The sequence below is a fragment of the Oratosquilla oratoria genome, chromosome 4 (genome assembly GCF_046742065.1).
Source record: "Oratosquilla oratoria isolate Oo_2021 chromosome 4, ASM4674206v1, whole genome shotgun sequence".
NCBI lineage: Eukaryota > Metazoa > Arthropoda > Malacostraca > Stomatopoda > Squillidae > Oratosquilla > Oratosquilla oratoria.
The window spans coordinates 22,657,585-22,681,496 of NC_134780.1; the positions used below are offsets into that span (position 1 = coordinate 22,657,585).

General features: G+C 37.5%; 2 protein-coding genes across 4 annotated transcripts in view; both read right to left on the reverse strand.

The window, feature by feature from the left end:
- Positions 1-349: 349 nt before the first annotated feature.
- LOC143024307 (uncharacterized) lies at positions 350-5,710 on the reverse strand. The gene is made up of 2 exons (XM_076183105.1): positions 5,647-5,710; positions 350-3,341 (listed from the first exon to the last, which is right to left on the reverse strand). The coding sequence occupies exon 2, from the start codon at positions 2,743-2,745 to the stop codon at positions 1,474-1,476; it is 1,272 nt and encodes a 423-aa protein (XP_076039220.1). The 5' UTR covers positions 2,746-3,341; positions 5,647-5,710; the 3' UTR covers positions 350-1,473.
- A 2,620-nt stretch (positions 5,711-8,330) lies between these two features.
- Positions 8,331-23,912, reverse strand: part of LOC143024308 (uncharacterized) — a 43,658-nt gene continuing 28,076 nt past the window's right edge. The window contains exons 2-5 of one of the 3 annotated variants that reach the window (XM_076183109.1): positions 17,858-18,088; positions 16,928-17,047; positions 15,175-15,354; positions 8,331-8,472 (exon numbers count right to left, since the gene is read on the reverse strand). In XM_076183109.1, the coding sequence (XP_076039224.1) occupies positions 8,410-8,472; positions 15,175-15,354; positions 16,928-17,047; positions 17,858-18,085 (591 nt within the window). In that variant the 5' untranslated portion in view covers positions 18,086-18,088 and the 3' untranslated portion in view covers positions 8,331-8,409. Of the gene's footprint in view, positions 8,473-15,174; positions 15,355-16,915; positions 17,048-17,857; positions 18,089-23,912 lie in introns of all 3 variants that reach the window. The other 2 variants (XM_076183107.1, XM_076183106.1) reach the window with 2 other exon arrangements.

A 23,912-nucleotide genomic window follows, 5' to 3' on the forward strand; every position in this document is an offset into this window, starting at 1 on the left:
TGGAAAAAGGAAATAACTATCAACATTCTAGTAATGTCTTTACATAATCCCATATACGGGAAAGTTTATTTTTATAGATAAACTAGGACATCTGCCAAAAACCTCTTGAGTTACCTGTTTGTTTTTTCTGTTATTTTTTTAGGCACAAAGTACCGTGACATCTCTAAGATTTTGCATTCCATTCCCGAATATAACAATTACGTTCACCAAAAGCCTTTTTCTGTCTTGTAAGGAGGGTTACCGAATCAATATACCCATTCAACACTCCTCTATCCTATATCAACTGCTAACCAACTAGTATCCGTGTTTACACGATCATTTCCCAACTCAGGCCCAAATTATGTCTTGACAGGTTTTTGTTTTAATAAATTTATTACGCCCGTGGGCGGCAAACAATAGTACATCTATCACAGCATTGTGTTAGAGGACATGTCATATATTACACACATTCTTTAAATGGAGACATAATACAATAATCATTCAGGATCCCCCGAAATGATGATGGCGAGATAGTGGTACTATGTAAGTGTTACATACAATCATCATGCCCCGTCTCCGGGGAATATTGTCTGTCACTATGGGTCACTGGAGACAATAATACCAAGGGTGTTCGTGTTAGGACGGTTACACAGCCCGCACGGTGATCACCGTGGCATATCATCCGTCTGGGAGCCCCGTCACACAGGTCGACTCCCAAGTCCGAGCCGAGCACTGACATTATTGTGCCTTCGTACCATGGTCTTGCGTCGGCGTTACTTGTGGCGGTTGGGTAGGAGGTGGTCGTATGGGGATATCGGTAGACCGTTCCGCATCTTTCGGTGTGTTGACATGGCATGAGTGGCTGCGTGTACTCGTATCTTGTTTTAAGGCATGATAGGGTGAGCCAAGATCTAAGAATATAAGGTCTAACCACTTCCGACCGAATTGCGAGGGAGTTGGCGCAGCGGGGCCGTGAACGTCACCTGGCTGTTCAAAATGGGGTTAGCGGGTCCTATAGATGTCAGTTGAAGCTGGTCCGTCGTTCGAAAATGACGTCGCCTTCGCTCGCACTGCTCCACGCAATTAGTTATATTCTGACAAATATTATATAAAATATATATAAAATATTATAGTTCCTGTCTATATATATAAATATATAATATATATGATATATAATATATATATATAATATATAAAATATTATAGTTCCTGTCTTCCTTGGCGTTTCACAGTTTTCTTCAGTGTATCACAAAGAGAAAATGGACTCATCCAAATGACGTCAGAAGCTGCGCAGAAGAATGTAAACGGTCTGACCTGTATATTTAGACCTTGGGGTGAGCATTGCGCGTGACGTCCATGACGTAGGTATAGGCTGCCTTGGTAAGATGGTCCACCGTTTAATAAATTCATTGCTTCTGAGGGCGACAAACAATAGTATATTAGTCATAGTATTATGTAAAGAGATACAAAAGGAGGTATGATTGGATTTAACAATCAAAATCCCCCAAAATGGGGGTGGCGAACTAGGAGTGTATCTAAGTTGTCGTCACTAAGTAAATATTTACATACAGTTATCACGTCTTGTCTCTGTGGAATAGTGTCTGTCACGATGGGGCATTGGAGACAGTAATGTTCAAGAGTGTTGGCGTTAGGGCGGTTACACAGCCTGCATGATGAGTAATGTGGCATATCTTCCGCCTGGGATATTTGCCACACAGGTCGATATCCGAGTCTAAGCCGAGCATTGACAACATTGTGTCTCCGTACCATGGTTCCGCGCCGGCGATACTTGTGGCGGCTGGGTAGGAAGTGGTCGTGGTGTTGAATGGAGACACTAGTGGCTCGTTCCGCATCCCTTCGGCGTGTTGTTATGGTGTGAGTGGCTGCGTGTATTCTTTTTTTGAGGCATGTGAGAGAGGGTACTACGCGTTCGTTATCGAAGACGAAGGCACAAGCTGCTTTGGCAATACGGTCCACCGTGTCGTTGCCAGCAAGGTCGACGTGTGAAGGCACCCATATGAGAGATACGGCCATAGATGCTACATGAACAACGGCGAGTTGGGTCAGTATGGCCTGTACAACACGATAGTAGTTGGGTCTGGGTGAGGAGAGGGCGTGTAGAGCTGGTTGGGAGTCACAAACGATCACACCATTTACGTTACAGTCTACAAGATATGTTACTGCGTCGAGGATTCCGTGTAGCTCACAAAACGTGGAGCTTGATGTGACAGGTAACCTGCGGCCAATGCATCCAGCTTCCACAGGTGGCTGTAAGGTGGGTGAGTACATGGCACACCCTGCTCTTCCATCAGCCTGTACTGAGCCATCCACGTAGATGACATGCGCTGCGGGGATCTTTGAGGATACGCTGTCGATGGTCTCTAGTGCTAGTTGCTTTTGAAGTGCAGGAAGGTCATCTTTGGAGGTTGGTGTGAAGGTGACGTTAGGGAGGGAGATTCGCCACGGGGGCAAGTCGGGTTCAACCGTTTCTTCAGGGACGTGGATGTCAAGGTTTCTGAGTGTGTTGCACACTGTAGTGACGAGGTTGCGGCCTCCTGGTCGAAGTGGGAGGCGGGGTGCACCGTCAGGTTCGAGCGACGCTCTGATGGTAGCAGTAAAGTTTGGAGACAGATAGGGCGATCGGAGGCATTTTACAGAGAGAATGGCCATGTTAGCATATATTCTCTCTACAAGCGAGGGTAGACCAAGTTCACTTTGCATGTTAACGATGCGAGTCGAAGGAGGGCAACCTAAGATAAATCTCATTACTCTATTTTGGAATTTTTCGAGAGGTTCCAAAGCTCTCCTGGGAAGTTGACAAAGGGCAGGTGATAAGTAGTCAACGAGTGATCAAAGAAATGTGGTATATAGAGTTCTGACCATTGGTAATGAAGCGCCTGTGGAATTTGTGGCAAGCCACTTGATAGGGGCAAAACGGGCCTGCAGACAATCAAGGAGATCATTAACAAGGGGATGGATACGTTGTCGAGTCGGTATGGCTGGAGTGATCCGGGCTGGTACTCCAAGGTATGTGTACTGTGTGCAATGAGGGATAGCATCACCTCCCATGTTGAACGTCGGTAGTGCTTGGAGAGTACGAGATGAAAATATTCTGCTCTTCTCAGGGGAAATCATGAGACCACAAGCGGTAGTTGACGTGTAGAAGCCATTGAGGACGAATCGGAGGTCAGCGGGCGAGTTGGAATGGATGCAGATGTCGTCCGCGTAGCAGAGAAGGGTTGTACCGGAAACGTTAGGAAGAAGTGAGAGTAAGCGTTGCATCAAGACGTTAAAAAGAAATGGACTTAGTACGCCACCTTGCGGGGTACCGAGTTTGAACTGCTCGTAGGAACTGCACACACCTCGAAAGAGAACACGTGACTTCCTGTTACTCATGTCTTGACAGGGGAATGAGTTACAGTAGAAAATAGATAAAATTAAACAAAATTGAATATAATCAGATTATAGTAAAATATGATTAGATTAGATTATAATGAATTGAAATAGAATAATAAAAAGCATAGATCATTCATTAAAGGATTTCAGGGGGGTGATTGAATAGTTAAGACGAAGCTTTCTAACATTTTGATATTAAGAATTAAATCACCAAAACATCGACACAACTCTACTCATCTATCACCAATGAAGACATGGATTGAGGTCATCGTCGTCTGGGACGGATTTCTATAAGCAAAAGCAAGCACATATATATATATATATATATATATATATATATATATATATATATATATATATATATATATATAAAGAGAGAGAGAGAGATTTGGTTTAGAAAGAATTAAGTTAAAAAGGAAGTACAATGTATTATAGTCATATTGTTCTGTGCGTGAAACAGGTTGATTTACACACTCAGCACATGTAGGTATCTACACAACAATCTCATTACGTCATTTGCCAAGGCTTATTACCAAAAACAAATCCATAAACATATTCACTCACCCCCCCCCCATGTGTTTTTGTGCCTTTTTGGCTAGGAATCTGTTCAAACATGAAGTCAGCACATGTAAACAGTTAAATCAGAATGAGTACAAATAGTATTAATTTGAATAGTCAAAACTACAATTTCACATCAGGTTTGATAACCACCTTATGAGTCGAAAGCCTGCAAAATAATATAAATTGAAAAATATAAAAAATTATCAACCACTGAAACCCCGGGTTCCCCTCTTCCCTCACTCTCCCCCATCTAATCTACCCCGCTCTCTAACTTGTTCCAGCAAATATACATAAAAAGAACTTTACAGCTTTCTGTTCTTATCAGGATTATCACCGCACATATTAATGTACAGAAAGAGTAGCTAGGAAGGAAGTGAATATAAAAAATCAAACTCCGATATGCCACCAGTAGATTATTAAAAAAGATTATGTTCGTTCACAGTTCTGTACACTAGTACGCTCTCATTTATGCGGTATATCTCTGAGACTAGCAGGCTAGTAAAAAGCTAAGGGATAGAGAAATTTCTATTATCTTTACAATTCCTTGAATGGGGAAGAAGCTTTTTCTTATATAGATAGATTATGACAGCTGGCAACTATTCTCATGATGAGTTACATGTTTGTGATTTTTTTTTTTATGTGAAATGACTTCTAGTTCAAAACAATATTAGACAAGTAATGATATTTGCAGATAATTTTGTATTTGTTTTCAGTATTTTCATACAAAAGTTAAGTTTATTCTATTTAATGATTCAATATTCATCGAAGCTAAAAAATATCCAGAGATAGACATCGGAGAGAGCTCATATCTACAAGTACAGCCTTATCTTCCTTTTCCTCCTTCACTTCCTACTCCTCTTCCTCTTCTACCTCTTCTCCTTCTTTATTTTCGTCCTTTTCCCGCTCCTCCTCCACTTCCTCCTCCTCCACTTCCTCCTCCTCTTCCACCCTTCCATTTCCACCATTCTTCTTCTTCCCCTACTACACTTCCTCTTTCTCCTCCCCTTTACTAACCGACATTTATTTATTTGTAGAGACAGGACGAGTGTTGCTCTTTACCTGTATAAGATAATCAGATAAACACACATACAGAAAGTGTGTTCTCCATTCATTTGTTCATTTAAACGTTAGTTCATATATGTTACATTGTGAACTTACCCAGAAGCGAACAATAGAGAAGAAGAGAGAGAGAAGTAAATGAAAAGAAATGCATAAGGCATACGTATAGCTGACTTCCGCAAAACTCCATTTTCTAGATTGACAAATCGGCCTGTGTATAGAATAGCACCACTCTTGTTGATTGTGTACATATACGACTCCTGCCTGAGGGGGAGAGAAAGATCTTTCCATATATTTAATTATCTTTCGATTTCTGAACGACAAAAGATAAAGAAAGCGAAAGAAAGAAGGGATCTGTATTGGCCAGAGTTTCGATGCTGAAATGTGGCATCAGCGCGCGTTTGCTTGCGTGGAAATGAAAATATATACTACTTACATTTCGAAAACGTCAAACTTCTCCATCTTCCCCCTCCCCCCCCCTTTCTCTCTCTCTCTCTCTCTCTCTCTCTCTCTCTCTCTCTCTCTCTCTCTCTCTCTCTCTCTCTCTCTCTCTCTCTCTCTCTCTCTCTCTCTCTCTCTCTCTCTCTCTCTCTCTCTCTCTCTCTCTCTCTCTCTCTCTCTCTCTCTCTCTCTCTCTCTCTCTCCGCTTACTTCTTGTCGTTCTTGCCTAAGTTCCCAGTTATGACCTCTTCATCGGTTTTCGTCTCTATCAAAGATAGATCCTTTAGTAGATCACAGTATTGTGTTTTCGACCATCAACCTGTGTTTCAATTCTCTTATTAATACCCAAGCTTCAGAAACAAATAAAGCTTATTTATTAATCAATATCATTATATTATACACACACACACACACACACATATATATATATATACATATATATATATATATATGTATATATATATGTATATATATATATATATATGTATATATATATGTGTGTGTATATATATATATATATATGTGTGTATATATATATATATATATATATATATTACAAAGGATTACAAAGGCGGAGCATGCCGACAGGAGACCTTTTGATCCATATCTAGGTCGGATGCAAAAAAAAAAAAAAAAAAAAAATCATAATAATAGATTAAAACTATAATAATGTAAAAATAACAAATAAAATACATAAATAAATGCATAGGTATAGTTGAATAACAAACAAAAAGGTAAATAGTAAATGATTATAAATTGACATATAACTAATAATAAATGAAAATCAGACAGACAAATTATAACAAAACAAAAACAAATAATATAACATAAATTATAATCATTACAGCATCTTACTTAGGTATTTATCTAAATGATTCTTAAAGCTTCGAACTGAACTACATTGCACTACCTGTGCAGGAAGTTTATTCCATTCATTAACTACACGGTTGGCAAAGTTGTTTCTACCTACTTCCAAATTGAATCTATTTCCGGATAGTTTGAGACCATTGTTTCTTGTCTGATTCTCATTCAATGTGAAAATTTGGTCACTTTTGATGTTGTCAATTCCCTTTAAAATCTTAAAGACCTGTATCAAGTCACCTCTGAGTCTACGCTTTTTTAGGGAAAACAGATTCATGTGCTTAAGTCGATTTTCGTATGATTTATTTTTGATATTTGGAATCAGTTTTGTGGCTCGCCGTTGTACTTTTTCCAGTCTGTCAATGTCTTTAATGAGATTCGGTGACCATACGGAAACAGCATATTCCAAATGTGGACGAACTAACGATTTATATAGCTTGTTAATGAGTGATGGACTTTTGAAATCAAAAGATCGCGCAATCAATCCCAGAATCTTATTTGCTTTCTCAGAGGCTAAAATACACTGCTTGGATGATTTGAGGTCGTTACTGATAATTACGCCGAGATATTTTTCACTATCCACTTTTGTTAACGAATTTCCAAATAACTTGTAATCGTACTTACTGTTATTTTTACCTATGTGCATTACCTTGCATTTACTTGTGTTAAATTTCATTAGCCACTTTTCAGACCATTGCTGTAATTGATCTAAATCTTCTTGAATATCTAATTGGTTTGAGTGATCATTTGCCACTCCGCACAGTTTTGTATCATCAGCAAATTTGGAAACAGTAGATTTTAGTCCATTGTCTATATTATTTATATATACTATGAATAGAAGTGGCCCAAGAACGGAACCCTGAGGAACTCCACTTGCAACATTTTTCCATCCAGAAGTTTTTCCATTTAAAACAACTCTCTGTTTTCGACCTTTCAACCAATTACTAGTCCAACCTAATAGGCTACCACTTATTCCATGCAAAGCTAATTTAGTAAGTAGTCTATCGTGTGGGACGGTATCAAAAGCTTTTGCAAAGTCTAGATATATTAAATCTATATTGTTTCTTTTGTCATAATTCGAGATAACTGTGTTGTAGAATTCGAGTAAGTTAGTCACGCAAGAACGTTTCCGTCTGAAACCATGCTGGCTATCATTTATCAAACGGTTACTTTCTAAATGATATTCGATATCATCTCTGATGATAGTTTCCATTATTTTTCCTACGATCCGGGGACCATTAACCTCTGGTCAATGGTCCCCGAACATTATCTCACGGCTAGCTGTAAGTCACTTGGTTAAGAATTATCACCCTGACCCCGCTTCCAGCCCGCTTCACTCCTGACCTCACACCTCCACCCACTCATCCCTTCAATTCCGACTCCGCCCTGCGTGACAGATTGTCCTGTTTTAGCTCTGCGTGTTCCCCTTCTACTCACATCTCAATTGTACTTATGACTCTGCAAATTCTTGTAATCTTTACTTTCCTGAAGAGGGCTATAGCTATTAGCCGAAATATAGATGTTGCACTTTATTCTAAAGTTTTCTTTTATTCCTAATGTGGGTTTTTCGTGATTATTATTTACAAATGTGCTACAACATTTTGTCTATGTGATATATATATATATATATATATATATATATATATATATATGTCATGTGTAATACACTGTATAGTATATTATACAGTGATTAATTTACATAAAGGGCCCGTTCCGTTAGCACAATGCGATGGTGCCACATAACTTGTCTCTCTAGAGAAGGTGTAATCTTACCAAATGTACTCAAAATAAACAAATATGATTTATTTTTTTCATCTATCCGTATATTTTATTTTTATTTTGTTTCGTGTTTAGTTAATCATCTATCGTTTTGTTTGTTTGTTTTTGTTGTATGACGATTTCTCGCAATTAAATATGCCAGAGACAATATGTATATATATATATATATATATATATATATATATATATATATATATATATATATATATATATATATGACCACCTCTAGTTGACAGGGTAAATAATAAAAATAAAAACTCACAAAATCCTTTATCAAAACATACACATCTCATCAGCCATGATTACATATTTTGTCGTCTCACAAGAAAACGTTTACTCAAAAACTCGCCCTCTACTGCTTACACGTCCTCTCCTCCTTTCGTGATTTTCTGCCTGCTAAAGAAAAAAGAAAAATAATTAATTATATTTACAAAAAGAAAATAAAAACGTCTAAGAATAAGATAATTTATTTAAATGTGTCAAAATGGAGTAAGGGTGTAAGATCAAGGGGTATAAGGAGAGTGCTTATGAAATACTGTTTTACCTGGGCTGTTTAGTGTTTACAGGTTTAGAAGCGTTGGGATTTTTTTTTTTTTCATCTCGTTTTATTGTATTCTTATTTTATTTTGTCTTATTTGATCATATTCTGTTTGTTTAAACATCTATTCATTTATCTATTTATTTGTTTTTATTATATTCCGCTGGGTTACTGCTATTACGCAACAAAATATCAAATATCTTATATTCATATGATGTGTAACCAACAAAACATTTATATATTGTAATATGCTAAATGTAACAATTAAAAATTATGTAGAACAAATTCATATTGTGTTAGTATATCAAATCCAATATTAAAAAATTACAGTATATATAATCTAATAACCAGTTAAAGACATTTTTATTTCAAATCTAAAATAATATATCTTATTGCTTTTCTAATCTAGAAATTAGAAAACAAAATATTCTAACTGTGACATGTGACAAATCAAAGATTTGTCAAGTATCTAATCAAGAATCTAAATGTGATAAATCAAAGAAGAAAAATCTACAAATTTTTTCTCTTATTAATATTTGGTTACAAATCACGAATTCTTTCTTATTATTTATTTGTTTATCAATTCACCTATATTTATTAATTTACTTATTCTTATTTGCTTATCTAGTCATTTCCCTATTTCTTTATTTGTTTACCGATTTGCTTATTAATTATTCATTTATCTATTCTATTCCTCTCAAACTAGAAAGAATGACAAAGATTTGAATTAGTTGTGTGGCCCTCATGTCACTCTGACTCAAGTGTCTTTTTCCCTTTTCGTGTTCTTTTGTTTCTCCTCACTTTCCTTCACACCAGGCAAAGGTAGGACACATATTTACCGTTATGACTTCAGGCAAAAATAGGACAGGAATGCTTCATTCAGTGTAGCTTTGGACAAAATAGGACACAAATACGTCATTCATAGTAATAACTTCAGGCAAAAATAGGACATCAATGCATCAATCAATGTAGCTTTAGACAAAATAGGACACAAATACGTCATTCATAGAAGCTACAGTCAAAAATAGGAAAATAATTAACCTATCATTGTAACTTTAGCATACCTGTCAAGTCTTACTATTTTTTGCACCACATAATCAAAAACAGTACCTTTGTAAACAGTAGCTTTTTGTTATGTGGTGTTTATACTGACATGCGTTTACATTGTGTTGTTCATTCTGCATTTGTTTTGAAACAAATATTGAATGAAGAAAAAAATCTTATTGTTTAATTCCCGTTTTATACACTAACTTATGGTCTCTACTCAAAATCTTACGACAAGACAACAAAAATCGGAGGAAGACGAAGAGGAGGAGGATGAAGACAGGTCCAAAAATGGTTTTACAGACCAACAGTAGTCTAATAATCATCTGAAAATCTATTTATTAATCCCCTTAACCTTCTCTTTGGTAGAAATATGCGTTGTCTAACGAGACCCCTTCATTATAAGTTTAGTTTTTATTTCATAGACCTATTTTCCATCGTCCTCAATTAAAGTACTTAAGATATTTTTTGCGGTTGAAGGAATTTTTTATTTTACTATTTCATAAGATAATCAGATAGGTAGGTCTCCTAGAATTAAAGAAAATAGAGAAAACGAGAGAGCCAACGTTTTGTATACAATTATTATACATATTGAAATATTACCAACCGATTCCAATATTAACCTGCTCCAAGTTGAAAAACCGATAGAAAGAATCAAATAATACTGACTTACGACGAAATTAAGTTAAAATTGATATAGGAATGACGACAAAAAACATGTAACTTTATCAATATCGTAAAGTGTCGACAATATAACCTTGAGTCCCTCACAGTCGACATGACGTCACCGCGTACAGCCATTCGCCAGATATTTTGATATTTATACGCAATATGATGTGATTATCAAAAGCTCATATAGTTCATCCACGTGCACTTATACGTACGTCATCTAGTTCAGGATCGCCTAGGAATATTAAATTAGAACGATGTGATATTGCTCTTCCTACACGCTAAGTTCGTGTACCGTATGCATCATATGTATGTATGTACTTTTTTTTTAGAATAAATTGTCTGGTTGAGCGAACCCGTTATCCGAAACTTTTTTTTTTTTTTTTTGTATGAGGGAGATAACCATGTCTACTATTGTCTCCATTCCAATGTGCGTCTGTAGACCTCACCAGCCTACTCCCCTTCCTCTTCCTCCTCTTCTTACTCCTCGTCCTCCTCTTCATCTCCTCAGTCCCTTCCTTCTCTTCCCTCCTCTTCCTTCCCCTCATCATCCTTCCTCTTTCCCACCCCTCGTCTTCCTCCCACTCCCCTCCTCTTCCTCCCCTTTTCCTCCTCTTCCTCCTTTTTCTCCACTTTTTCCTCTTCATCTTCCTCTTTCTCACTAACTTCTTTTCTCTTTTTCTTCTCCTTTTTCCTCTCTTTTTATTTTTTCCCACTCCCATTCCTCTCTTTCCTCCCTCATACTCCTCTTCCTCCTCATTCTCCTCATCCTCTTCCTCTTCCTCCTCCTCTTCCTCTTTCGACGCTCTTCCTACCCAACCTGTTTCCATTACTATAGTACAGTATTGGAAATCGGTGGGTTTTGGAAACTATTTACACAACAGAATTGATGCCTGAAATTCATTGTTTCCATTAATATAGAAATCACATATCAAAAAGGGAAATTGAGTAGGTAAATTACGTTATTACTAACCCACTTATTCTATCACTACAAATGTACAATGCATTGATCTTACGTAAATGGGAACATCCATCATTGAATTACTCTGACTGGAAATATTTGGCAACTTTGTAGAACGTTTGATGTGACGTCATGTCGACTTGCCACGGTTCGCGCCAAAAAGTGTCCAACTCGAGTTTCCGCCAATCTTTTTTTTTTTTCTCTCTCTCTCTCACTCTTTCTTTCTCTCTTTTTTATGCAAGCTTCAATCCAATGGCCTCCGACTGCTATGCAGATGAGTACTTTGAAGGCAGAAGCAGAGGGAGAAGGGGGGAGGTAGGGGGAGAAGGGGGAAAGGGTGGGAGGGGGGGAGACGGAGGGGAGTGTCTTATGTTGTCCAACCTGTTTTATTTTTGTCTTTCTCACTGTCTACCTGTTTTATCACTTTCCTTTTTTCATTCTCTCTGTCTCTGTCTCTATATATCTCTCTTCATTTTCGCTTTTATATCTTTCTATAGACTCATATATACGTTTATGAATATATCTAGGTATATATGTACGTATGTTTATGTATATATGTATGTATAGGCAATTCACTCAAAGAATCTCATTCGATTCTGCGTTTTTTGGTTGGCAGCCATGCTCATCCTTCACCCGTTGAGCTGGCAGGCTAAAGTCTCCTTAAAATATTTTCATATTTCTTCACTTAGCTCGGTAACTGTACGAGTTACACGAATTTCATGCACATCTAGGGATAAAGCAGTCCTTTTTCACCTATTTCAAACCTTTCCATCTCGATAGTGCAAAGTAATTATAGCGAGTATAAGATAAGGAACATAATTTTAATGTTTATACAGCATTTTACTTATTATCACTCTGTCCACTCTTTATGAGGCTGGTTGTAAAATTTAACATGACTTCTGTGATATAGAATAGTCATGAATATGACTGTGCTTTCACATATCCCATAAAGTTACACAGAAAAGAGAAAATGAAAGGTTTATATAAATATCTTTTGATACTGGACGGGTGGCGGGAAGCATAGCGTCTTGCTCCCTCCCTCTCTCCACACCAATCTCATGAGTCAAAGTTGAACATGACTTGAGTACATACCGCTCATGGTTTTTCGATCTCGATTAGTTTACGGCTTTCATCATCTCATATTCATTATCTTCTCGAGTCTTTGAATACGGTTGTACCAACGTATATGGTCGGAAAAGTGACACTTAGATCGGAAATTGAAATATGTATATATGAAAAAGTTCGTGAGTTGCATCGTAGCGAAGGGTGAGCAGGGCTGCCAACCAAAAACTTAGGATCGACTGAGATTTTTTTTTTGTGAATTGCCTATAGTTATGCAAAATAACTAGAGGAGAAGGAAAACTTGTAGACAGTAAGTACTTCCGTATAGTACAACTTCAGACTAAATGAAAGAGAAACGGGGTTGTGTTTAAATAAAAGTATCAGTAGCAACAGTAGAAGGGGAGGTGGGAGACAACACAATGCGGAGGAGTAACCTTACATCTATCGACCTTAAATGGTTCAATCTGGCGGAAACATCTTGGTCACCATGTGGATTACCAATTTATCACATATAATATATCTATAACTTAAAATTTATATTTTTATCAAAAGTGCATGATATCAAGCAAGATTCTGTTACATTTCTTTCATGTAGGTTCTCTCCTTTCGCTAATATACAATCATATGCAGGTATATATGCACAGTGTATATATATATATATATATATATATATATATATATATTATATATATATATATGCATATACAGCATATGTATATACCTATATGTATATATGTATGTATATATGTGAGTATGGATGTATATGTATATATGTGTATGCATTTAAGTATATTTGTGTATTGATATATGTATGTATGTAGGCAAATATGTTTGTATATTAATATATGCATATATGTATATATATATATATATATATATATTATGTATTTATTTATATATGTATATGTATTATGTATATATATATATATATATTGTATATGTATTATGTATATATATATATATATATATATATATGTATACATATATATATGTATTATGTATATATATATATATATATATATGTATACATATATATATGTATAATGTATATATATATATATATATATATATATATATATATATATATATATATATATATATATATATATATATATATATGCATACGATCATGTGCCTGTATGGGGAATTTACCATCGCCTGTCTTAGCGAACATTTACATAGAATATTTTAAGAAACATTTATTATCAAATATCAAATAAGAGAAAATAATTTGATTCAGATATTTAGTCGATATTCTGCGTTCAAGATCCAACAATTTATTGATTAACTCTTTGTTAAACTCAGGTCACTGGGTCACCTCCATCAATTTGAATAATGAGATGAAGATTAATAATGGCGTTTAAAAAAAAGACAGAAAACTCATCAGCGTTCTTTCACGTGTTAAGTATTTTTTTTTTTTTTTTTTTTTTTTTTTTTTTTTTTTTTTTTTTTTTTTTTTTTTTTTTTTTTTTTGTCTCCAGGTATTTGAGAGTTTGCAAGATTTCAGACCGGGATTTTTTTCCTTTTTTAATAAGAATTATACAAAATGCTACAGACAAGTTCTTCAAATGTTCCCGTCCATATTCTTAACCAATGATGTCATACTAGGTCAAAGACACAAAACAATGGGTTTCGTTCCCGTCTATTTTCTCCTGTTTTTCCTTTCCATGTTTTCTCTCCTCTAGACCTCTTTCTACCACTTACCTTAAGCTAAATAAATCTAGGTAGTATCTAAATATGACCACGCTATGTAAAGAAGCTTCATCCATAACAGCCCTTCTAACAACACCAACAACAGGATAGTGTAGAAACTTCCTTGCAAAGATTGTAACAAATTTCAAATTGGACAAACTGGAAAATAATTGGAAACAAGGATTTCCCAACATGAATATAACGTAAGATCTGTCCAATAAATCAGTGATTTATTTCAATAATCTGAGGCACATATGATAGAAATATTTTAACTAGAGCCCTGGACATATCAAATGTGATCAATTGTTGATCGAGTTTGTGATCAAAAAGTATCCGACTGGTTGAACTATATGTAGTCAGATCTAAGCGAGTTCAATCACCTCCCTTCCCTTCTGTTGTTACCATCTATACCAGTGTTCCTTATGTATTTAACCATAGTTGTACGTCTTACTTTGTCTTAAGATGTAAATACAAGCGAGTGCTTACTGTCTACAAGCTTCTCTTCTCCTCTAGTGATATTGCATGCATATACAAAGCCGTAGCCTCAGGGGTGGGGGGGCAAATGCCCCTATTTTTATTTTTATATATTAATTTATTTATTTATTTATCTATTTGTTTATTTTTTAATTTCCACATTTTCAAGTAACTATACGCTCCTCCCCCAAACTACAGGTGCATTCACTGGGTACTCTAAATCAATGTATTTAGAGGAAAATTATATGCCTCGAGAGGGATTATAAATGTATAATATATGAGACTTATCACCCTCCAAACTCGTCTGTTTCCAGACCACCCACCCACCCCTGGCAATTGGGCCAGCCTACGCTACGCCTACGGCCATGATATGTACCGTATATGCATTCATATAGCAGATATATGTATATCATTATATGTATGCATGTACATATATAGCTTCTGTCCGTATGCTCTAACGTGATTTTTTCCTTGATATCTTGCATATATTTAAATGTTAGTATATAAGTAATTCATGTTTCCACGGCGTTGACCCCGAACTGATATTTAAAAAAATATTGTTACCCCTTAATAATAAAAGAATATGTTATTGCCTTTAAAGAAAACTTAAAAAGTCAAGGTTATTTTAGGAGTGACTATAATATATTGCATCACCTACCTGTGCTCGGGGTCTTTGCGGTCTCTTAGTCTGGGGACGAGTTTGCGGTGCCGGTTTGGTTTGAGGTCTGAATTGAGGGACAGCTGGAGAGGACAAGAAAGAGGGGACGTCCGACGTCAGTGGCGTAGTTGGTCTCTCAGGGACAGGAGGCGCCAAGACAGGCTGCTGGGGACGTGGTGTCTGGAAGAAAACAATAAAGTTTTGTTTGCATCAAGTCGGATCAACCTGCCCCGTCTTCCGTTACATATAGAACAGCCATTGCAGTTTTAAGTTCATATTATTTCGTTGTATCAATCTTCCTTGATTTGATATTTATTTATCTATTTTCTTTATCCTATAATTATTATTTTCTTCTTGTTCTTAATAATAATGAGAATATTCATGAGATAGTAATGATTTACATGAGGTAGACAAAGCCTATTATTTACAAATATGATAACAAAATAGAACCAGATTACTGTAGGGATGCTTGTATAGTTCCGCTTTACAAAGAAAAAAGAGAAACGTGAATGTAGTAGTTTTAGAGGGACTAGTTAGTTAAGAAAGATAATTATGATGATGTTAATTGAGAGGAATAAGAGGGGAAACGAGGAAGTAATTTATGAGAAACAGAGTGGGTTTAGGAAACTAAGAGGATCCGTGGATCAGTAGTAAGATATACGAGAAGATTTTTTTTAGGCTTTTATGGATCTGGAAAAGATTTATGACAGGATCAACAGAAACCCATAATGGGAGGTGTTGTTGATGTATAGGATAGGAAGAAGTTGTAAAGGACATTCAAAAGATTTTACATGAGTAGCAGTTTTAAGAAGTGAGTGGTTTGAGGTTGTGTAATGTCATCATGGTTTAATGTACGGGAGGTAGACGCGGGTTGATCAAAGAATACTGAGATGGATTGAGCATATAGAAAGAATTGATAAAGAAAGATTAGAAAAAAAGAGTGTGTGGAAGGCAGAGGTGGATGTAATGAACTTCAGGGAAGACTGAGAACGAGATGGATGGGTGGAATGAAGGTTGCTTTGGGTACATAAGGGAAATGTCTGTAGAGCAGGGAAGGGAGAGGGCAAGAGATAAGCGTGAGTGGAAATCAATTGTGAATGGATGATAAACTGACGCGTCCCAAAGGGATTTCGCCATCTAGATGAATCTGTGGGGGCAAACCACCTTCGACTGTGGAGGTGCTGTGTGTTACTGCACTGTTTCTGACCCGACCAGAAGGCAGGAGACAGGGATGACCCTACATTCCCAAGGGGAATCAAATGGGTGTGGGATAGGTGTGCGTCCTTTGACTGTTCCCCTCCCCATTATAAGATTGGGGGATGAAAGCTCCTGTGGTTGTATATTTAAGTGTCGGTTTAAGAAAGAAATAGGGAAGAACTGGTTTACCAATAGAGTGGTTAACGAATAAACTTAGTGACCATGTATTGAGTGTTGAAAATATTGTTTGTTTTAAGAGATGGTTAGATAACTTAATGGATGGGGATGATAGGTGGTCATGGACATGGAACTGCCTAGTGTATGCCTTATGGTCTCTTGTAGTCTCCTCCATTCTTATGTTCCTATATATGTGTATTCTGAATATTAGTTTCTGTTTTTGTATGAATAACCAAGAACATTTACAGCTTAGATAACGAATCCAACTTTCGACAGAACGAGATGTAAATCCATTTCTAGATCATTTCAAGCGAAATCGTCCCTCTAGGGGTAACACCTTTGCCCTCGGTGTTATGGTATCACTTACCTGGCTCCTTACCTTCGTCGTGGGAGCTGAGAGGGAAACGTCGAGTGTAGAGACATCTTCACAGCAAGACGTGAAAGACGCGCAGCAATACTCAGGGAAGAACTTGTCCTCCTTTACATGCTTCCTGCATTGCTGTAGCACGTCGAGAAGAGCATTAACACCAGAACCAAACTAGTAAAAGTTGTCTTAACAAGTGTTGTCCCTGTTTTTCAAAATATATTGTTCAAGTCGTGCGGTGACTATTAATCATGACCGAAGATTTTTTTTTTTTTTTTTTTTTTTTTTTTTTTTTTTTTGTCTCAGGTCACGGTAGGTCACAATTATCTTGTTTGTCTGTCGTCAGGTCAGCAATATCCGGAGAGTTCATGCGAAGGTCACCTCTAACTGGCGTTGTTGATTGACTGTAATGATTTCAGTACAATATAAACATTTGAGCAAGACATTTCAGCTAGAATTTTTCTAAGTGATTTTCTAGAGGATTTCACTAGAAACTAAGCTGATGGCTTAAAAGACTTGGCCTAGATTCACACAAAAATAATAAAACACATTTTTTATGTTTTCATACTATTATGTGACTTTATTTATTGTTATTATCTATTGTGTCTTTCTTTCCAACAAAATTGCTGCCACAAATACTTTTCGTTTGGTGTCAGTATTCTATGGTACAATATACTCGTTCACTGAAAATAACGTTGCAAAGACCAACAAAGAAAAGTATTTTATATATAAAAAAATCAGATTTATATATTTATTTTATTTATTTATTTATTTATTTATTTATTTATTTGTTTATTTATTTATTTACTTATTATTATTATTATTATTATTATTTTTTTTTTTTTTTTTTTTTTTTTTTTTTTTTTTTTTTTTTTTTAAGAAAATCATACTTGAGATGACTACAAACACCCTAATTCCAGGTCCCAAAACCTCACCCTTCCTCACCTTACACGAAGCAAAGTACTGATCGCAGCAAGCTTCGTAGGCCTCACAACACTCGGGAAGGTACGAAACCGGGATGAGGTGACAATGGTTAGAACACCTCATGCAGGCCGCGTCTTTAGGATCACAACCAACGGCCTGACGACGGGACCTCTCCTCCTTGGCGGCCCTGGCCAGGCCCAGCAGCAGGAGACCCAGCAGGAGGGACGTCGAGATAGAAGAAGAAATCATTTCCTGAAGAAGACGAAGAAGGAAGATAAGAATGGAGGATCCTACAAGAGGACTTAAAGGATCTATGTCGCTCACCATTTGTCATCCCGTTCGATATAAAAATAATTTACTGAAGAAGAACCTAAGAATGGAAGAGATTGCAAGAGACCATAAGGCCTACACCAGGCAGTTACATGTCCCTTACCACATAAGAACATAAGAATGAAGGAGACTGCAAGAGACCGTAAGGCCTACACTAAGCAGTTCCGTATCCATCACCACCTGTCATCCCCATCCATAAAGTTGTCTAATCGTTTCTTAAAACAACTGATAGTTTCAGCGCTCACTACATGGTTACTAAGTCTATTCCATTCGTTGACCACCCTATTAGAAAACCAATTCTAGCCTATTTCCTTCTTAAATCTAAATTTATCCAGTTTAAACCCATTACTGCGAGTCCTGCCCTGTTGTTTTAATATGATGACCTTGTTTGCATCACCCTTGTTAAAGCCTTTGATCCACTTGAACACCTCTATTAGATCACCCCGCACTCTGCGTCTTTCCAGAGAGTGTAAGTTAAGGTGCCTAAGCCTCTCTTCGTAAGGCAAATTTCTGAGTCATTTTGTTTCACCTGTTATCCCCATTTATAAAGTTAGCTCTTCTTCTCTTAAAGCAACCAATAGTTTCAGCGCTCACTATATCATGGTTACTAAGTTTATTCCATTCGTTAACTACTCTGTTAGTAAACCCGTTATTGCCTATTTTCTTCTTAAACCTAAAATTGTCCAATCTAAATCCATTGCTACAAGTCCTGTCCTAGTATTTCAAACCTAAATATTACCACTGACATAAACAAACAAGAAATCACTAGAAAAGGGTACTATTAGCTAACAACGCTTTTGTAAATGACCAACAGTGGGTACCTGTTTGTATTTGTACCACAAGACAGACGTCAGTTTCAAGGTACAGAAGAAAACGGAACAAGTATGAATGTAATAATTTTCAAGGGTTATCACACTCGGCAGCTCCCACGGGCTTCACCAGCACCGACCGTCGACAGTTTGAGTAAAAACGACTTCGGTTACAACATTTTATTTTTCAAATCTCCAAATATCAAGTTATCTTTCCGTCATATACAGTAAAGTTGAATTATGAACTAAGAGGTTGTAAACATATACAAATGTTAGACACACTGTTGGAAAGTTCTTAGAGAAGTCTAGATTTCTGCAAGTGAAGTCCTATTCTAGTTATTCAATTGGAAGTTGGAGGTAGGATGTCGGAGGAAAAATAGCCCAGTGTGATAACCCTTTTAGAGGGATCAGTCTGTTCAATGTAGTTGGTCAGGTATTTGGAAAGGTGTTAATTGGGACGTGGATCAAGTTTTTGCAAAAGAAAGTTTTGCAATAATTGTTTGGCAAAAATCAAGATGCCTTTTGAAGCTTTTTGTGGATTTAGTGAAGTCATGTGACAGCATAGAGGGGCGAGATTAAGTGTAGAACTGCAGATGTATGTTTTAATCAATTTATTACGCTCAAACCTAGTACAAAAGTGTAGCTTTGTACAGAGTACTAGTGACACACAGGACACTCTCGAATCATAATTGACGGAATTATTTACAGTTTATCACCCACTAAAGTGCGGGTGATACAAAAAATATATCCAGTGATCACCTTCTGGCAAATATTTGCATATATGAATAAGTAATTGTCGATGAGGTATCAAAGTTGCAGATGTATGGGATAGAAAGAATTCTTTTGTAGTTGGTCAAAAGTTTTCACATAATGGCACGTTTTATTCGGTGCGAATATCCATCACCGATGATCGTTCACAGCTCAACGATGATCGTTAAACGATTATCTAGAGAATAATTCTTTGCTTCTGAATGGGGCTGGTTTGCTTCTTCGAGCAGCAAAGGACGAGACTGATAATAATTCTAACTGAACGTACAACCGTTGCGCTTACCCCCAAATAGGATGCCAGGTAGTAAGGGGCGCGTCACCCACCATTGGAGCTGTGGTAATTAATAATCGTAACGAGGACAAAACGTGTATAGGACCTCATGTAAGGGACGCGAATGGAGTGGAGGTGGGTCTATGCCTGGGCTGTGTCGTGGTTCAATGTATACAATGAAAGACATAAATATCTCTCCAGACTTATCCAAAGATAGATTAAACATGTCGAAACACTATGAGAATCGGTTTATATATATATATATATATATATATATATATATATATATATATATATATATATATATATATATATATATATATATGTATACATCCGCATATACAGGCCAAAGGCAACAGCCCAAGCCAAAGCTAAGCGTCTCCTTGTGTACGCTATTATGCACTAAAGACCGACTGTTGATTGGAATAAGAAAAGAAAGGAAATAACGATTTCCGTATATTTCGATCATTGGCTGTGAAGAGGATCACAGCCAGTGATCGAAATATACGGAAATCGTTATTTCCTTTCATTTCTTATTCCAATCAACAGTCGGTCTTTAGTGTATTTATACAAATGTGTTACGACATTACTTGGCCATGCTATTATGCGCACTTACGCATGCAGTCAAATAGTGCATGTCTCAATGACTCAGATAAATGCATGTTGGAATGACTTCGCAAAAAACGACTGCCAGCGTGAATCGGTGTGTTCAGTATGTGTGTGCATGTGTATATATGTATGTGTATATGTATATGCATATGTATGTGTGTATATGCAAGCGTGACCATTGAGAACGAGAAACTGAATTTAAAAAAATCATGATGTAACTTTGAAATACGAATGATATTCAGAATTGAAAATGAGTGCTCAAATTAGTTGATAATGACATTAGGAGACTTATCAAAGTAGTTAGCGTTATTGTGTGTATTTGTTTGTTTATAGATACTCAGGTCACAGTGAACGTACAGTATATCATTGAATATTGCAGATATATTTCAATTGGCGAAATTACAGAAAAGAGAGGAAACAACGATTAAAAGCTCTGCTAAGTACATACATACATACATACATATACCAAGGCATACAAACCATTCCACCCATTCCATCCCTAAATACACTCCACTCCCCTCCACCCTCTACCCTCCCTCTTATCGTGGCACCTCCTGGATGACGGGTCATCCCTGCATCTTGTCCACTGCCCTGGGTCAGAGGCAGTGTCGCAAGACACAGCAAGGCCGCTTCATTAAATCGGCGACCCCCTCTCCATCCCCTCATGCAGAAAAGGAGAAGACGGGGAGAAATCCCTTCGGGCTGCGTCAATTTTTTCTCACACATACTACCTCACCCCCCATCCCCCCACCCATTCCACCTCATGCATCACAACATCATCCATATACAACCATTCTCCATTCACCCCTGTCTTCTCTCCTCTCCCGTCCTTCCTCAACAAACATTCCCCTCATCCCCAAAGCCCCTTTCAGCCCATCCATCCATCTCATCCTAAGTCGCCCCCTCATGTTCACTCTCTCCACATCTGCCTTCCATACTTCTTTTGCTAGTCTTTCTTCACTCATTCTTTCCATGTGTCCAAACCATCCTAATACTCTTTCATCAACCCTATCTTCCAGCTCCCTTTCCACCCCTGTTCTCCTCCTCAACTCCTCATTTCTCACTCTATCCAGCCTAGTAACCCCCATCATACTTCTCAGACACCTCATCTCAAATACTTTCAAACTCCTTCTCTCTTCCTCTCTTATGTTCCATGTTTCTGTCCCATACAGTGCTGTTGGCACGATCACTCCTTCATACAATCTCCTCTTAGCATCCATTCCAAAATGATTATTCCTCATTACACTTATTAACCCACCAAGGTATTTACTCACTTCTCTCAATCTACATTCTACCTCCACCTCAACTCTACCCTTTCCTGCCACATTCGCACCCAAGTATCTAAAACTATCCACTTCCTCCAGTTGCTCTCCCTTAATGCTCACTTCCAGTCTGCTGCCACTTTCACCCTTTGTACATCTCATCACCTTACTTTTACCCACATTTATCTTCAATTTTCTTCTTTCACACACTCTCCCAAACTTTGTCACCAACTTCCTCAATTCCTCCTCTGATCCTGTTACAAGCGCAGTGTCGTCCGCAAACAACAACTGGCTCACCTCCCATTTTTCTCCATTTTCTTTAACCATCTCCAATCCCTGACCCACTACCCTTGCATTCACCTCTCGCACCACCCCATCCATATACAAGTTGAACAGCCAGGGCAATATAACACATCCCTGACGAAGTCCCACTTTTACCCCGAACCACTCACTCTCTCCATTTCTAATGTTGACACATGCTCTACTACTCTCGTAAAAACTCTTGACAGTTCATAAAAGCTTTCCTCCTATCCCATATATCTGCAAAACTTCCCACAGTGCCTTCCTGTCTACCCTGTCATAAGCCTTTTCCAGATCCATAAAAGCCCAAAAAACATCCTTACCTTTTCCTATAGCTTTCTCACATATTTGTCTTACCACAAAAATCTGATCTACGCAATCTCTACCTGTCCTAAATCCACACTGCTCCTCGCCAATTACTCCCTCTGTTCCTCTCCTAATCCTCTCAATCAAGAGCCTCCCATAAGCCTTCCCAACTACACTTAACAAGCTAATCCCTCTGAAACTACTACATTCACATTTGTCCCCATTTCCCGTGTAAAGTGGAACTATACAGGCATTCCTCCAGTCCTCCGGCACTCTACCCTCTCTCCACCAAACATTGAATAACTTCACCAGCCAGTCCACCATCACTGTACCCTCTTTTTTTAGACATTCTGCATGGCATCCATCCAGACCAAGTGCCTTACATGCTCTCATCATCATAACAACTGCCTTCACCTCATCCTTCCTTATTTCTCCTCCATGTTCCTCACTCATCACGGTCATTTTCTTAGCATTTCCCACTGCAACAATCTTTACCCCCCTATCCTCCTTCACATTTAGCAAATCCCTAAAATACTCTGCCCATTTTCCCCTTACTGCCTTCTCTTCCATTATCATCTGTCCATCTGCACCTTTTACCTTTTCTTCTCTGCTTGATTCGCCTCCTCTTCCTCTCTTAATTTCTTTCCAAAACATCTTTTTATTACTTTCAAAATTTTCTGTCATACTCTTACCCCATTTCACATCTCTCCTCTTTGCCTCCTTTACCTTGTGCTTTACTTCTCTTTTCTTTGTACCTCTCATATGACTCCCTCGTCCTATTTTGTAACCAATCTGTGAAAGCTCGCTTCTTCTCTTCTACAACCTTCTTTGTTTCCTCATCCCATCACTCACTCCCCGTCCTTCTTGTTCCACACACCATCCTTGCACAGTTTGTGACTCCCTCCTTGAACCATTCCTCCTCCACTCCTAGCTCTGCTCTATCCTTCACTCCCTCCCACTCCTCCCTCAGCTTCTTCTTGTACTTCTTCTCCTTTTCCATTTCATTTAAAGAGTTCACTCTAAGCACCTCCCTACCTTTTGTCCTTTTCCTCTTTCTCCATCTATCCTCCACTCTCAACTTACCTTCCACCAGGAAATTTTCTCATATTCCCCCACTCTCCCCTTAGCACATGTATATCCTTAACTTTTCCTATTATACTCCTACCTGCCACTACATAGTCCATTAACGCTCTATCTACCACCCTTCCATCCACCACCCTCTCCCATGTGTACTTATGCTTGACTTTCTTCCGAAACACTCTATTTGCTATCATCAACTCTCTTTCTGGACACATCACCATCAACTCTCCACTATAATTCTTTCCTGGAACTCCACATTTCCCAACCACTCCGTCAATTGGTTCATTTCCTACCCTAGCATTAAGGTCTCCCAATACTACTACATTGATGTTCCTCCCTAA